We start from the raw sequence: 16,038 nt of genomic DNA, 5'->3' as shown, positions 1-16,038 counted from the left end.
GGAGAAAACCTCTCGGTGCAGAGTAGAGAACCAACAAACTCAACCCACATATGACGCTGAGTTGAGGAATCGAACCCGGGTCACATTGGTGGGAGGCGAGTGCTCTCACCACTGGGCCATCCCTGCACCCCCAACAAAAGTCAAATTTGTCGCACAGAACCGGACAAACGCGGTCTACCTCGACCAGGATTAGCCATCGCTTGATGTTGTTTTTTTACCTTCGCATTCTGATTTGCCTGAGTGCGGGCAAATCTGTCCAAAAACTATCCGAAAAATTAAACAGAATTGTTCTCCGATAGATCTTTTACCAAAGAAAATAACTTAGGGCTACGTTGGAAGCATAGGAAGGTGGAAGCACACGGATTTCAAAGTGATACCAATGCTGCGACGAATTTTCAAAAAAGCACTATTTCATTCGATTCTTAAGTGCGTTTCTTGAGAACAAACATACCTTATTCCTGGCCGTGTATCTTCATAAGGATGACCTTTCAAAGCATAAAACTGTACTATCACTTCGCTATTTCTTCACTTGGAAACATTTTTGAGGCCAGCAGTTTCAGAAATGGATTTCGAGATTTTTGAGAAACGCACGAGTGAACTCGTTCGGTAAACGCATTCTGTTATGCGTGTTAAAATCTCGGCATAATATTATGGTAATGTACCATTTGTTGGAGTGAAACAGGCTTCAGAATAGAAAACAAAGAACAAAAAACTAATTTATTCTACCGTGTCCTGACCCTTTCACACATGCACAACTCAACGCAAACATATTTCAAATTTTTTTTAACGTACATCCACCGCACTTGCTTTTACTCTGAAAAGAGACGTCATTTCCCATGAAACTTGACTTCAGATCTTTGAAAATCGTGACTACATATTTGCTGAACTTCGCCAAGACGTCGCGACCATTTTTTAAGTCAACTACTAGAGTGGTACGTTTGAAGTTTGATGGAATTCAATGAAAAATGACTAAGAAGTTGCAAGTATACGAGTGGTTTCTGTCAGTCGACTTCAGGGCAGGTTTAACTAACTGCTGCAGTAAACAAGAAGAGACTAAGACAACGTCTAACCGTGACAACGAGAAGACTTATTCATGCTTTTCAATGGCCTGTCAGTCTGGTGAGTGAAGCGTTATTTAGCTATATTAGATTCCTTTGCACTTTACGCTCCAGAAACCTCATATCTTCTTCTACTTCTTCAAAACAAAGATCGTCATCATCAGACGTTTTTACTATCTTGCTCACGGCATTGCGTGGAGTAGGTAATCAATAACTAACGACCAATGTTTGCCTTCAAAGAAAGTTAAAATACAATTAGCCAACATAGACACAGAAATCACGAAAGACTTGGATTTCTAATAATGTTGAGATTCACTCTGGTCTTATTTGAACGTCAATATGTACATTACTATCCAAAATACTACTAAAGGACAACATACAGCGACATCTCTCCCTTGCACTCCAAGGGGTTCTTAGATCCAATAATCAATGCTTTTTTCGGCTCTTGCTTTTAATTTCTTAGTTGAAAAAAACGCCAGTCAGATCACCCGTTCATACTAACAGATAGTATATCCAGTAAGATATCACTCTTTTTTTCCCCGCGCATGCGTAAGATTTCTATGCTCATGGTAGAGAGGCTCTCGCAATAAACTACGCGATAAACTAGCGGGGTTGGGGGGAGGGGTATTCAACGATCGCATTTAACCCTATGATTGGGCCACGGAAAGAACTTCGGACTACGGAATTGAACTTGATATTGAGCAAGGCATTGCAACATAAAAAGAAACACTGAAATATTGTGAAATTAAAAGCAAATCGGCTAAAAATTCCCTTGAAGAAAGTGTAGGCTTCCTGTAGCCCTTAATTTGAGGCCCAGTATAGAGACACGTATGGAAAAGCAAGAATCCGGAATATGCAGAGGTGATGATGTTGATAGATGAAATTAAGGAATGATCTGTGAAGTTACATGTCGACCAACCGCCCTGTGAGAAGCCTGGAAAAAAAATTAGGATACTCAGAGGTATTCACACCCATGACCTCAGAGATACTAGAGCTATACTCCTCCAACGTTGAATCTGAAGGCGCCATATCTCTTACGAGCAGAACAAACCTAAGATGAAAAGAAGTAATGTTACTTGTAACTGCATTTGGGGCAAATGATACTTTAAGGACGTTCGCGCTAATTGTTTGTGCGCAACGTTACTGCGCATGTAACGCGACTGTAATATGTCACGCATTACTTTGAGCATTAGTGAAGTTTTAAAACCTTTGCAAAAACCGTGGACGGTAAGTCTTGCACAGCGTTGGATCAGAGAAGATCGTGATCAGTCAAAATTGATTTAAAATATTTATGAAAGTCAAGTAGACTACTGCACGACTGATATTCGCGAGGTTTTATGAGTCGTGCACTAGTCTACTTGACTTTCATACAAATTTTTAAAGCATCAGTTAAACTAACATGGCGACAAACACGCCGAGGAAAAAATTACAGGCCGGCAAAAGAATGGCACATTTATTTCCGAATCATCATGAAACTTCAAAGAGAAGTGAGCGGGAGGATGGAAAAGCTCTGGAAAAGGTAGCTGATCGAGGAGACTAGTGGCTGAAAGTTTGGAAAACTCGTGGACGAACCGTTGCGTAAATTTAATGGGGCTATTTCTTTTTAATGTTTTTATTACCCTACGAACTTAAGTTCAAAGTGAATGCATGTTTTTAAAGTTCTTTTCCTTTACTTTCGAGACAATTGAGGAGTATTTTCGTCCTCGTCCGCTTGAATAGTGCGGACCTGCGTGGAAACTATCAGTGATTGAATTTCACAAAAAACACACTCCAGAGGATGAGCATGACGGCAATGGGGAGATATTATACAAAACACCAACCAAATGAGGATGAACCCTGCTTAAAACGTCGTTACTATGCTCGAAAAAGGTTTTTTTTTTTCGGCAAAAACCTTTCATCTCTTCAACGATCGATCCTCTCTTGGGTTCCAGTCCTTGCCCGACAGGTCACGCAAAAGCGTGACAAACGAACTTTTTCCATGAGCTTTGCAAAATCACATCGATTTTACTCGTTCAGATCATCGGTGACCCCTATTTTTTAAATCATGAATCACTTACTTTACTTACTATCTACAAAATATGATGAAATAAAAAAAATCTCACCGTAAGAAGTTATCTTTTTTTAACATTTTCTTTCCTCGTGCCATCGAATTCCGGTAGTGGTTGCAACGGATAGAGCTTACGAAAACACTCGTCGAGGATGAACTCTACTGTTTACCACATCCCTAGCGGCATACAATTATCTAAAAATCTCACTCCTAAAAACCTATGCATGGAAACTTTCACTCCAACAGTTTATTTTTATGATTTTCGATGGATGAGCAGATGAGCCTACATCTCGCTATTATGCCCGATTTCTTGAAATTAAGGCATTTTTCCACTGCCATTTTCTCCGAAACAAAGTCGGTGACCCCCATTTTTTTTTTCATTTTTGGAGTAAGTACTTTATGACCTAACTCTAGGCGAGAAATGAAGAAAATCTCACCGTAGGAAGATTTTGGCGCGAACGTCCTTAAACCAGTTTTTGCTGTAATGATTAGGGTCAAACCAAAGCATATCCACGGCAATCAAAAGCTTTCCCAACTGAACTGCAGAATATATGTAGGTGCATGTACCTTTTATAAGTGGAAATGGCTTTGATTAATTTAAAATAAATAACAGTATGGTAAGAACTTTTGCCATTTTACTGCAATACCAGAACTTACTGTAGCCAGTATCGTAGATCGTTTAATCATGTGTAATGAATTCAAATTAGGATCAACTTGGTCAAAATTGAACCTGGTGTTGAATACTCTCAGTAAAAATTGCCAATTCATTATGTGGTCATCACAAATTGAAAGAGAAAAAAAAAACATATTGGCTGTTCTTAACTTTCTTTTGGCATGCACTGTGTTATGTGCACATGTTAATAGACTGAGAACTCTAATCAAATCAAACGAGATTAACTGTTGGATCTGTTGAGGAGAGGACTATAGTATTGTGTGACACCATCAGTTTGCCCGTTACATTTGTATCAAATAAAAATGTCAGAAAACTGCCAAAGTTGAGAAAATAATAGGTGTGTAAATTATGTTCAGTATCAAAGAGACATCTGACGCACAGAATTGGTAACTGAATTTGGATATTAAGGTCTACAGGAAAGCAACACCTCTCTCTATGCTGCCTGTTTCCTAAAACAGATCGAATAAGGAAGGATGGCCAAAAGACGCCAGTCACGGGACCCCAAGCTGAGTGGAGAGTTTCGCGCACTCCACTTGGTCCTTGCTTCACTTTCGCACTTCCCGAGACCCACACAGCCGTGATCATCAACCAATCCCAAGTAATGCGCTATTCAAACTAACAGGTCATTGCACGCAGGTACAGTAGTCAACTTTGTTGAATACAGGCTGAATGCAGTTCCGCAGGTTGTTTTATCGTGACTGTTAGGATGTTACGGGCACCGTAACCGGGTCGCTGTCTGAGATTTCATGGCTGGTGTCAAAGGACCGTCTGTGTTCAAGCTGGGGTTTCTTAGATCTAGTGTGTGTAAATGACTGAAAGAATCACATTTCCTGGATAACATTAGGAAGGTGTGTGTACATCGGTATATCAGAATTAATTATAGACAAGAAATACTGTTTGAGTCGATAACAAACAAAAGGCTTGTTGAAATTATGGGAATCAAAGCCAAGCACATTGGTGGCAGGCAAGAGTTTTACAAACCACGGTTCCTGCAAATTCTCTTGAAAGATGGGATTGGTGTTTGAAAGGAACAAACTTTGTGCATTAATTGCCAGTGTGCTATGATATTACCAGCGACTGCTACTAATAATAATAATAATAATAATAATAATAATAATAATTTAATTCTTAAACGCATTTAAAAATCTCAATGCTTTTACAATATATAAAAAGGATAAATAAAATAAATAAAACAATTATATTTACATGTATTAATAAATAATAGAAAAGTAAATATACTGAAAAACTCATGAAATCAAAAAAGTTAGTTACTAAAAAGATATGTTTTCAATTTTTTCTTAAAAATGTCTATCGATGGTGAAGATTTAACGTCACTTGGTAAATTGTTCCATAACTTTGGAGCACATACAGAGAATGCTCTGTCACCAAAAGTTGTTGTTTTTGATTTGGGCACCCTAAGAAGATATTGACATAGTATCAATCTGCAGGCCGGGACTTTGTTAATGATCAGCCTCGTGATACCTGCATCTCTTGATGAAACCACCCCGCAAAACTTGACAAAACAGTACATAATCTGATCATCAAAGATCACACTGCAAACATCACCAATGACAGCAAAGTTTGCCTTGATAATACGTGAAGTGTGTATAATCACAACGATTGTAGTTAAAGTTGGATATTAAGGCCAGTGGGAAAGATCACCTCTCTTCATACCACCTGTTTCATAAAACAAACATCGAGTAAGGATAGATGGTCAAATGATGCCCGTCACGTGACCCCAAGCTGGGTGGAGAGTCTAGCGCGCTCCACTTGGTGCTTGTGTCACTTTCGCGCTTCCCGAGCCCCACATAGCCGTGATCATCAACCCATCCCAGGTCATGCTCCATACAATCTAACAGGTCATTGCACACAATTGCAGTAGTCAACTTTGTTGAATACAGGCTGAATACAGTTCAGCAGCTCTCTGTATTGTGACTGTTAGGATGTTATAGGAACCATAACCGGGTCGCTGTCTGAGATTTCATGGCTAGTGTCAGAGGACGGTCTGTGTTCAAGCTCGGGTCTCTCAGATTTAGCTTCAGTTACAATGCCACCAAATCAAAACGCCCGATAACATACCAAGGGCTAGAGATTCCCGAGTGATGAAGGTGTTGCTTTTTAGTATAGTGTGAAGAAATTGTCTCTTTATAACTAAAGATCTTCCTGACACAGAAATAACTGCAAATTTTTCAGGAAGTGAGTAAGTGACTGTGTAAGAAAAAGGATAAAACTAGACAATCTGATGCTAAAATCAGTTTGATGACTATGGTGAAAATTAAGGAATGATGGTCGAACTTACATGTTGAGCAACTCCCAAGTAAGAACCCTGAAAAGTAAAATTTAGGCCCCCAGTCGGATTCCCACCCATGATCTCCGAGATGTTACAGCTAGCTAACACTCCTCCAATATTGAGATTGAAGGAGCCGACTATCTTGAAAGAGCAGGACAAACCAATGTGGAAATGAAAATCCTACCGGTAACAGAGGGAGAATTAAACTATCATGTTAACCAAACTTTTGATTAAAAAACACAAGGCTTGTTGAATTTATAGGAATCAAAACCAAGCACACTGGTGGCAGGCAAGAGTTTTACAAACTTCAATATTCCTGCAAATTCTCTTGAAAGATGGGTTTGGTTTTCAAAGGAAAAAAATTTGTGCATTAATTGCCAGTTTATTGCTGTGACATCACAAGCGACTGCTACTAGCAACATAGTGTAAATGTGTATGGACTATAATGATCAGCCTGGTCATAACTGCATCTCTTGATGAATTAAACCACCCAGCAAAACTTGACAAAACAGTACATACTGTAATCTGATCATCACAGATTGGACAAAACACACTGCAAACATCAGCAATGACAGCAAAGTTTGCCTGTATAACACGTGAAGTGTGTGTACATCAGTACAGTGTAGATGAATATAAGACACATCAATTGTAGTTAATAATAATAATTTATAATAGTAATTAACAATTATTGGATGAGGTTGAGCATGTTAGCGATAATTATCAAGGCCAAAGTTTGTGTTATCTGCCGAAGCCGAAGGCTGAGGCGGATAACACAAACTGAGGCCTTGATAATTATCGCTAACATGCGAAAACCGAATTCAATAATTGTTTTATAAAGCATTTTCCTGAGCTGAGCTCCGCCATGACAAAACTGATCAAACTGCTGGTTAGTGTGTTAGGTGACGTCACTTCTGCATGCATAAAACTATTGTCTGTAGGTATGACGTCATTTCTACATATATAAAATCTATTGTTTGTAGGTATGACGTAAGAGAAACAGAGCAAGCAAGAATTAGCTGCGTGCTTATAGCCAATCAAAATCGAGCTGGTGACACCAATGTATAATAATAATAATTATTAGCAGTGCTAATCACCCTTTACTTGCAGTATTAGGACTGAATTGCAAAAGGGCGCAGCTCACAATACTGTACTGAAAGCATGCATAAGCGCCTCTGGCTGCTGCTGTGCAGTCTATGTTTGATGTTGGAGCACAGCACCACAGGTAGATGTTAATTAGCTGTGAGTGGGAAAGCAACACCTCTCTTCATATCTGTTAATTTGACAATAACGTACTCAAACAGTTTTCATTCTCTTTTCATTAAGAAAATAATTAAGAAAGGAAAAAGGTGACAAGTGGGCCGCAAACAAACATCAATTGTTGTAATTCAAGAAAAACATGCATGCACTACATATGCCTAAAAAATTTTAAGTTAATAATTACGCTAACTTACCCACTCAGACAGGCATCCCCGATGACCATATGGAAGTGCACTTTTTTTTTCTTTTTTAATTTTATTATTACTATTTCCACAATTACATAATTACAATTCTTTTTTTCAACAATTAAATTACAGATCAATAAATAAAGTTGGTTAATAAAAGTTAATAATGACACCATATTAAATTAATTAAAGAAATGAAAGAAAAAAAAAGGAAAAGAAAATTGACAATTCTTATCTACATACTTCTTTACTTAAACCATTTCCTTAATGATAGTGTTGCCTAATTATTTGTTAAAATTGTTTCCTCAAAAATCTTCCATTTTTCTTTAAACAAATTTGTTTTATTCGTTTTGAAATATATCTATTTTTCAGTTTCATATTTAATCATCAAAATTCTTATGAAATGGCACAAAGAAGGTAGTGTTTCTCTACATCGGCAAGTCCACAAGAAAGATTTTCCCAAAATTACAATATAATTAAATAGATCCATCTCCTCCTCTAAAGATCCAAAAGAACATCGCAATATGTAAGCGAGAGGCCTCTGCAACTCTTGATTTTACTCAAATTTTTTTTATTAACTTCATTCCAAAAAGAATTTGAAAAAGAGCATTGAAACAAAATATGGGATATGGTTTCTGTTAGCTGATGACAGAAAGTGCAGTTGGGATTAGAGACATATCCTATTTTACACAAGCGGTCATTAGTAAAGAGAACAGAATTTAACACTTTGTACTGAAAGGAGCGTAGATACGGTTCATTAGCAACCCTCGCTGGCAAAAGAAATGCCTCTAATACTTGTTTGTCATCGAAGCTAAATTCGTTCTTTAGCTTAACCCATTTACTTAGCTTTTCCAATTTTTGTTTTATAAGAAAACAATAATAGTCATGACATTTAAGACTCTCCAAATCAAGAATCACCTTAAAATTGGGTATGTTAACACGCAACTTCAAAGGAACAGATTACCTTAGGCCTGTCCATACTAAAAAAATAGACCTTGTCAATCCCTGACTTCTGAGAACATTAAAAGACTCTATATTTGTCTTGTCAAAGAGTAGATCGTTTGTATGTTTAATATTCATATTAAAATAATTCTTATAAAAAACGCTTTTACCATCGATTTGGATTTCTTTGTTGTTCCATATAATATATTTATAAACATTATTTGGATCTAAAGTTTCTGTTATATTTGACCACCACATCAATAGATCCTGATAAAAGGTAGATGAGATGTTAATCTGGTTTACATCATAATTACACTGAAATAGAAAAAGACCCCCTTCATTATCCAAAAGGTAGTCAAGGTAACACTTCCAGAAACCCGATGAGTCCTCATCCGTTATGCGCATTAACCAGCTCAACCTCAACGCTTTTATCATGGTTTCATAATCTATCATTTTGAGGCCACCTTGCTCATAGGGTGCATACGTTGAGCTTCGAATAACTTTATCCCTCCCGTTCCATAAAAAAAGGAAAATGGTAGTGCACTTACATGTAGTACAAGTGCACTACCACAAAAAGAAATTAACACTTCAGTAACCAAGTATTTGAAGTGAACATGTGAGGAAAGGAGCCATTTAAAAAACAAGGGAATCTGATGCTATTACATGTATTAACTTTATCATCATCTGTATGATTATGGATGACTTTAAAGAATGATCTTTGTTCTGTGCAACTTGCATGAAAAAAGACTGAAAACAAGATCATTTTAGCACTCTCTGATAATTATTGTGACTGAGACACTGCAAGTTATGTAGAACACTTAGATCAACCCAGTTATATTTGCAACTGTCGTTGAAACTCAATCCTTTGCAAACATTAGGAACTCAAAATGTATATTAAAATATTTGACGACATTACGTAATTATTGTGGCAATGCTACTACATTCATAAATAATACTATCATTTTCTATACAACCATGTCATTGTAATGTGATTAAAAAATGAAAAATATCAAAGGCACAAAAGGTGCTTCCAATTTGCAGTTGCAAAGAGCAAAAGTTGGCATAAATTGAAGTTCCTACGATGCATATTAAAAGGAACAAACCTTGCTCTTACCAGTGAATTAATGCACATGTACATATTAAGCATTGGTATAAGGCAAGGCAGTGAAACAATGAAGCCAGCTATGTTCGTCATTCATAGGACTGGACAGCACAGTTAAGGATCCATCTTTAGATCCATACTAATTAGGCTTATAGGCAACTTAAATTTCCTATGTTTTTAACCCTGGGAAGTTGATAAAAAAAATCCGCCATTTTTCAAGATTTTCCTATGGTCCCCCATCGGCGAAAAGTGCAAAAATCGCCATTTTCGGCACTTTTAGAAAAAATGTTATTTCTCTTCTAATAGGTCTTTTTTCACGCGGTTTTTTGCATACGACAAACCTATAATAGATAAGCTTTAGATCCATACTAATTAGGCTTATAGCCGACTTGAATCTCCCATGTTTTTAACCCTGGGAAGTTGACCTAAAAAATCGCGGCGAAAGGTGCAAAAATCGCTATTTTCGACACTTTTAGAGAAGGTGTTATTTCTCTAGCTTCTAGTAGGTCTTTTTTCAAACGGTTTTTTGCATAGTACAAATTTATGATAGAAAGCTTTAGATCCATACTAATTAGGCTTATAGGTGACTTGAATTTTCTATGTTTTTAACCCTGGGAAGTTGACTTAAAAAATCGGCCATTTTTCAAGATTTTCCTATGGTCCCCCATCGGCGTAAAGTGCAAAAAACGCCATTTTCGACACTTTTACAAAAAATGTTATTTCTCTTGAAATAGGTCTTTTTTCAAGCGGTTTTTTGCATAGTACAAATCAAAGATAGATAAGCTTTAGATCCATACTTATTAGGCTTATAGCCGACTTGAATTTCCTTCGTTTTTAACCCTGGGAAATTGAACTAAAAAATCGGCCATTTTTCAAGATTTTCCTATGGTCACCCATTGGCAAAAAGTTCGCCATTTTCGACACTTTTACAAAAAATGTTATTTCTCTTCTAATAGGTCTTTTTGCAAGCGGTTTTTTGCATAGTAAAAATTTATGATAGATAAGCTTTAGATCCATTCTAATTAGGCTTTATAGGCGACTTGAATTTCCTATGTTTTTAGCCCTGGGAACTTGACCTAAAAACTCGGCCATTTTTCAAGATTTTCTTATGGTCCCCAATTGGCGAAAAGTGCAAAAATCGCCATTTTCAACACTTTTAGAAAAATTGTTATTTCTCTTCTAATAGGTCTTTTTTCAAGCGGTTTTTTACATAGTACAAATCTATAATAGATAAGCTTTAGATCCATACTAATTAGGCCTATAGGCCACTTGAATTTCTTATGTTTTTAACCCTGGGATGTTGATCTAAAAAATCGGCCATTTTTCTTTGGTGGCATTTGCCGCCAAACCGAGACCTGTTTTCTTTTTCCGGTAGAGCGCAGGGATAAAGAGACACTCTTGCCAATTATTTGCGCTCAAATATATTGCCTGGAACACGCGTGATGAGCGACATGTGGAAAGCTTACGATTGCCTACAAGACGAGGGCTATCATCATCTCACAGTTAACCATCGCCTAAACTTCGTCGGCCCACACGCAGAGCATTGAAAATAAATGGTGGGGAGTAAAACGAAGTATACCTCGTACAGGAACATCCGTGGATCTGTTTGAAAGCTACCTACAGGAGTAGTTGTGGCGTCAGCAAAACAAAAGTGATCCATTCGGAAACATTATTGAGCATATCGCTGATTTGTACAATGTGCGATAAAGAGCCCTCTCTATGCACCGCTCGTGTACATTATACAGGAAAGAAAACAAACCTTCACTTTGCAGTGCTTTGGTGAATTGACAAAAAAACGAAGGACAATTTTAAGAGCAAAAAGAAGGTAGGCATTCAATTTCTGCAAACTTTTATTTGGTCCGTTTGTTTTGTATATGAGAATCTGAACCGTATTTGTACAAAGATTTCTTAAGACTCCACTTCTTTCGCTTATTTTAAAATTGACAAATGGCAAAAATTAAGTTGAAAATGTTCGATTTTCCGTATTTCAGTCAGAAATTCTACCCATTTTTTTGAGAAAAAACCTCTAAGGGCCTATTTACACGATACGATTTTGTCGCATGCGACAAGCTCACGACAGGCCTACGACATGACTTACGATAGTCGCAGCGTTTTAAAACATGTTTTAAAATGCTACGACATTTTTTCTGACGTACACAACAATCGTAAATCATGTCGTGGGCCTGTCGTAAGCCGTTGTCGCATGCGACAAAGTCGTACCGTGTAAATCGGCCCTAAGAAGAACAAACAAAGCGCTACAGTCCCAAAGGACGTCTATTCTCGGTTTTCACATGACGTCACGACCGCCATGTTGGTGCCCTAAACAAAGAAAAGGCGGCCATGTTGGTGCCCCGACCAAATCCTCCGGGAATTTAACTCTATTATTATGCAAATGCTTCCTTTTGTTTTCGTCGAAAAACATGGCTGTTGATCACGTGAGTGAAAACCAGCAATTGTTATCGCTATTGTTTAACTTGAAACAAAGGACCATATGCATAATGAAGTAGGGACCTTTGCGGAAATCTTGCCGCAGAATAATAACACCTTTAATATAATACTAATCCAGCATTAGATTCGAACAATATTGGATTCAATGCATGATAGAGACATACGACGGTCAACAGAGGTTTCGTTGTCTACGAAACCTGAGCCGTGAGGTGCGCAAAGCATGCCGTTTGACAGAGAGTCTTCAACACGCGACAACGGCCTGGAACGAGCTATGTAAGCTTAATGCACTCCACCTCGTGAGCGTACTCAGATGGTTCCTTCCTAAGCGCCCTGGTTCCTTCTCTTTTTGATAGCGCTCGATCTCTCCGGTGTCTTTAGTCGAAAGTGACCTTACTGGGATCCCCAGCAACCGTACTCTCAAAAGTGGTGAGTATATGATGTTTGTAAATCATAACATTGCATCATTTGTGTTTGAAACTTCTAGACCGTGTTAAATAGTTTTAAGCAAACAAAAAACCTCGTTTACACTGCTTTTTGTTTAATAGTCTTAAGCATACAAGCACCACGTTTACACTGTTCTTTGACAACAAAGAGGGTAATCTTCTTCTTTGCGTCAGAGGGATCTATACATGTTCATGTATGTTAAGTGCAATTGAAGGCGAAGTGACGCCAAGTGATTCACTTTCAAGCGAGCGCGGGCATAAATTATTCTTAAAAGTCTTGGCTTTCTCTCTGCAATAAGGTTCTGGTTGGTGGGAAGTGAGGGACAACTGTCTGACATTCTGATTCTCCACTTTCTCAAATCCCATGCTGCACCTTGTTTACCCCCCAAAATTTTCAGAGGCATTTTTTGCGATTGTGTGGTTCCAGAAAAGATCCATACCCCCACCACGGAGGGAATTTCGTGTGAACCCAACCAGCTCCCCGGAATTTCCATTTTTGCGAAACATAATTAACCCCCCCACCCCTCCGGAAATTTCCAAAAGTATTTTAAACATCCCCTGACCCCCTGGAAAAAATTAATTCCCACAATAAAGTTATTAAAATCGTAAACACAAGGCAGTTTTCCTTTACACTTTCCAATCAATTGTGACATTATGTGACGAAGATATGCACTGCCAAAGACAAACACAGCATTTTCCTATGAGGTGAATGGCGAAAATAGTCACCTGTCCAGTTTCCATGATTTACAAACTTTCCCTTTCAATCTAAACACGATACAGCTACTCTGAAGCTACTTATGTTGACGAGTAAATAACAAAATAATTATCATTGCGAACGTGACCACAAACATGTTTGATCGCCAAAGTGGACATGTGCAGTAATGCTGGAGTCAAATTTCACAGGTGTTGTGTCTGAATTAATTCACAAGTCTGGCCATGCCATTTCAAAGTCTTGGTTTCCTTAATTTTTGGGCTCACAGAAAAGACTTGATTGAGCGTCTCACAAATTAGAAATTTAGTTTTGCGACACTGATGTAACCACTCCTCTAAGTTGTTGATGTGGACTGGTAATGAGTCATGGCGGCTGCATCTATCGGACGACTCCATTCTCCCGAACTAGTAAGCTTCCAAAGCGCTTTTGGTGGAGAAAACCTGTTCAAAATTTAACGAAATTGGGCATTGGAAAATGTGCCGTTTTATTTTTCAACATTGAAGGTCTACTTAAATAGGTAAGTGGTAATTTTTGACAACTAGATCAGCACTGAAGTTATCAAATCGAAGTTGACCCTCTGGAAACAAATTTCACCGATCACCCCCCTCCCCTCTGGAATTTCCAAGCCCTTTGACCCCCACCCCTCCGGAATTTCCAATTCCCTCCGTGGTGGGGGTATGGATATTTTCTGGAAGCACACATTTCCCTTGGAGACATCGATCTTCTACCCTGGATTCCAGAGGTTATTTTCTCGCCATGAAAAGAGCGACAAAAGAGCGAGTCACAAAGCGGCGAGAAAAACCTCTGGCACAGGCTGTTAACCTTTCTGAACATGCCGCCCCAATCACGTTGTGCTTTCCACGTCCACAGTCAATTTTTGACCCTGGAGATTTCATTGGTCGATCGACAAACCGTTTTTTATAAGGATTGCCATTGGTTAAGTCAAGGGTAGCCTGCGAGCAGGCTCTCTCTCTTCGGTGACTCGCTCTTTTCATAGCGAGAAAATAACCTCTGGAACCCAGGGTATCGATCTTCATGTCCCAGGAGAAATTTCAAACAATGATTATGCAAAATTTTGGGGGTAAGCAAGATGTATCATGGGATTTGAGAAAATAGTGAATAGAATCATTTCCTTTCTGCTGTGCATTACACAATTTACATTATGTTCTACCTGTCCACTTCAGAATAATGCATGTCACGGATGAACTGAAGATATTTCTTCATGGCCTACCACCCGATTGCCAAGAAAGCACCTTGAAAGACTTTCTCGAAGGTAAAACTTATGTGAAAGTAATTTAAGATGTGTGGCTTACTGTAACAAATTAAGGCATATTCCAATCTATAAGCGTAAATGGCATGGTTTCAACGGCAAACCTCACACTGAAATTAAATTTTGCATGCGTTTTAACAAAAAATTAATAGGAGAAACTTGTTTGATGCTGGCTAATTTCTTCCCTGTTAATTGGTCTAGATATCAAAGTACTTCACAGTTAGGTTTTTAAAGGTGGCATATTAATTATTTGACTTTGCAGAATTAGTCAGATTAATATTAAAGCTTGTGGGAATAGTAGGGATTTGAGCGTGAAATAAACAAATATGGCTGCTTTACTGGGACACAAAAACTATTCCAAGCACTCTATGCACTTTATTATCAAGTTCTGTTCACAAATCTTTGTACATGTAGTAGCAAAGAAAATTGTTGAGTTTTACGTGTAGCTAAGATGAAAGTGATGAAATGGTATATGAAATGAATCATATAAACTGCGGATATGAAATCAAGTGAAGCTATGATCTTCGTAGTTATAAACGCAATTTTTACGATTGCGTAGAGAAGCCTGAAAAATTCAGGACTTCAACGGGGTTTGAACCCGTGACCTCGCGATTCTGGTGCGACGCTCTAACCAACTGAGCTATGAAGCCACTGACGTTGGGAGCTGGTCATTTGTGGGTTCTAATGGTCCTGTGAGGAATGAATCAATGATGAAATGGTATATGAAATGAATCAGATCATAGCTTCACTTGATTTCATATCCGCAGTTCATATATGATTCATTTCATATACCATTTCATCATTGATTCATTCCTCACGGGACCATTAGAACCCACAAATGACCAGCTCCCAACGTCATTGGCTTCATAGCTCAGTTGGTTAGAGCATCGCACCGGAATCGTCCTTTCCTCAGTTAAACTAGTCCCTTCCCCTTGGGGGAAACTTGATGGTTGGACGTAACACAAGATTTTTATACATGTGCATACAAGTAAAACAAGAATCAAATTGGACAACTCTATCTCAAATACATGTAGCCACATGCTTATTTATCTAATTACCATCTGTTTTGCATTTAGCCGTGGGTGGTTTTCAAGGAGGAGTGACTGAAGTTAGCATTCCCCCAAGAAAGGTACAGTCACCCATAAATTCATAACTTTAAGTGCTACTACATGTATGACCAAAAAATCAGTTCTTTTCTTTCTTTGGATTGTGTGGTTCCAGAAAATATCCATACCCCCCCCCCCCCCCCCCCCCCCCCCACTGAGGGTTTTTCCCACTTTGACCTCCCACCCCACTGGATTTTCCGTTCTAGAGGGCTTCACCTTACTCCCCCCACCCCCTGGAATTTCCATGATTTTTCCCATTGGTCCCCCATACCCCTTGGGAATTCCAAATCCAAAAAAAGAGACTTTAATTAATTTATTTTGATCGACACAGAGCTGTAATAAAAATTTCATTTTCCGAAAAACGACCGTGGAAATTCTAGACGTATTAACAGACGCGTTGAAATGTTCAAGCTAACAACTGCTCTAGCTTATTTAACACTTTAATGTCCTGGCAACTGACCTTTTCTCTGTTCAATTGAAAGAAGTCTTCATTCATAAATAAACA

At 38.3% G+C, this 16,038-nt stretch overlaps 1 protein-coding gene and 1 non-coding gene across 2 annotated transcripts in view; one reads left to right on the top strand and one right to left on the bottom strand.

Annotated features, from left to right (window-relative positions):
• The first annotated feature begins 12,283 nt into the window (after positions 1-12,283).
• The window catches only part of LOC137996826 (sterile alpha motif domain-containing protein 9-like), a 30,381-nt gene continuing 26,626 nt past the window's right edge, over positions 12,284-16,038 (top strand). Inside the window, exons 1-3 of the mRNA XM_068842419.1 lie at positions 12,284-12,428; positions 14,342-14,430; positions 15,504-15,556. Of these exons, the coding sequence (XP_068698520.1) occupies positions 14,346-14,430; positions 15,504-15,556 (138 nt within the window). The 5' untranslated portion in view covers positions 12,284-12,428; positions 14,342-14,345. The remainder of the gene's footprint in view (positions 12,429-14,341; positions 14,431-15,503; positions 15,557-16,038) is intronic.
• Trnas-aga (transfer RNA serine (anticodon AGA)) lies at positions 15,005-15,077 on the bottom strand. The gene has a single exon. It is a non-coding gene; the product is annotated as a tRNA-Ser (tRNA).

The sequence above is a fragment of the Montipora foliosa genome, chromosome 3 (assembly GCF_036669935.1).
Source record: "Montipora foliosa isolate CH-2021 chromosome 3, ASM3666993v2, whole genome shotgun sequence".
Taxonomy (NCBI): Eukaryota; Metazoa; Cnidaria; class Anthozoa; order Scleractinia; family Acroporidae; genus Montipora; species Montipora foliosa.
The sequence above is the reverse complement of the archived record's forward strand: the minus strand, read 5'-3'. Positions and strand labels throughout refer to the sequence as shown.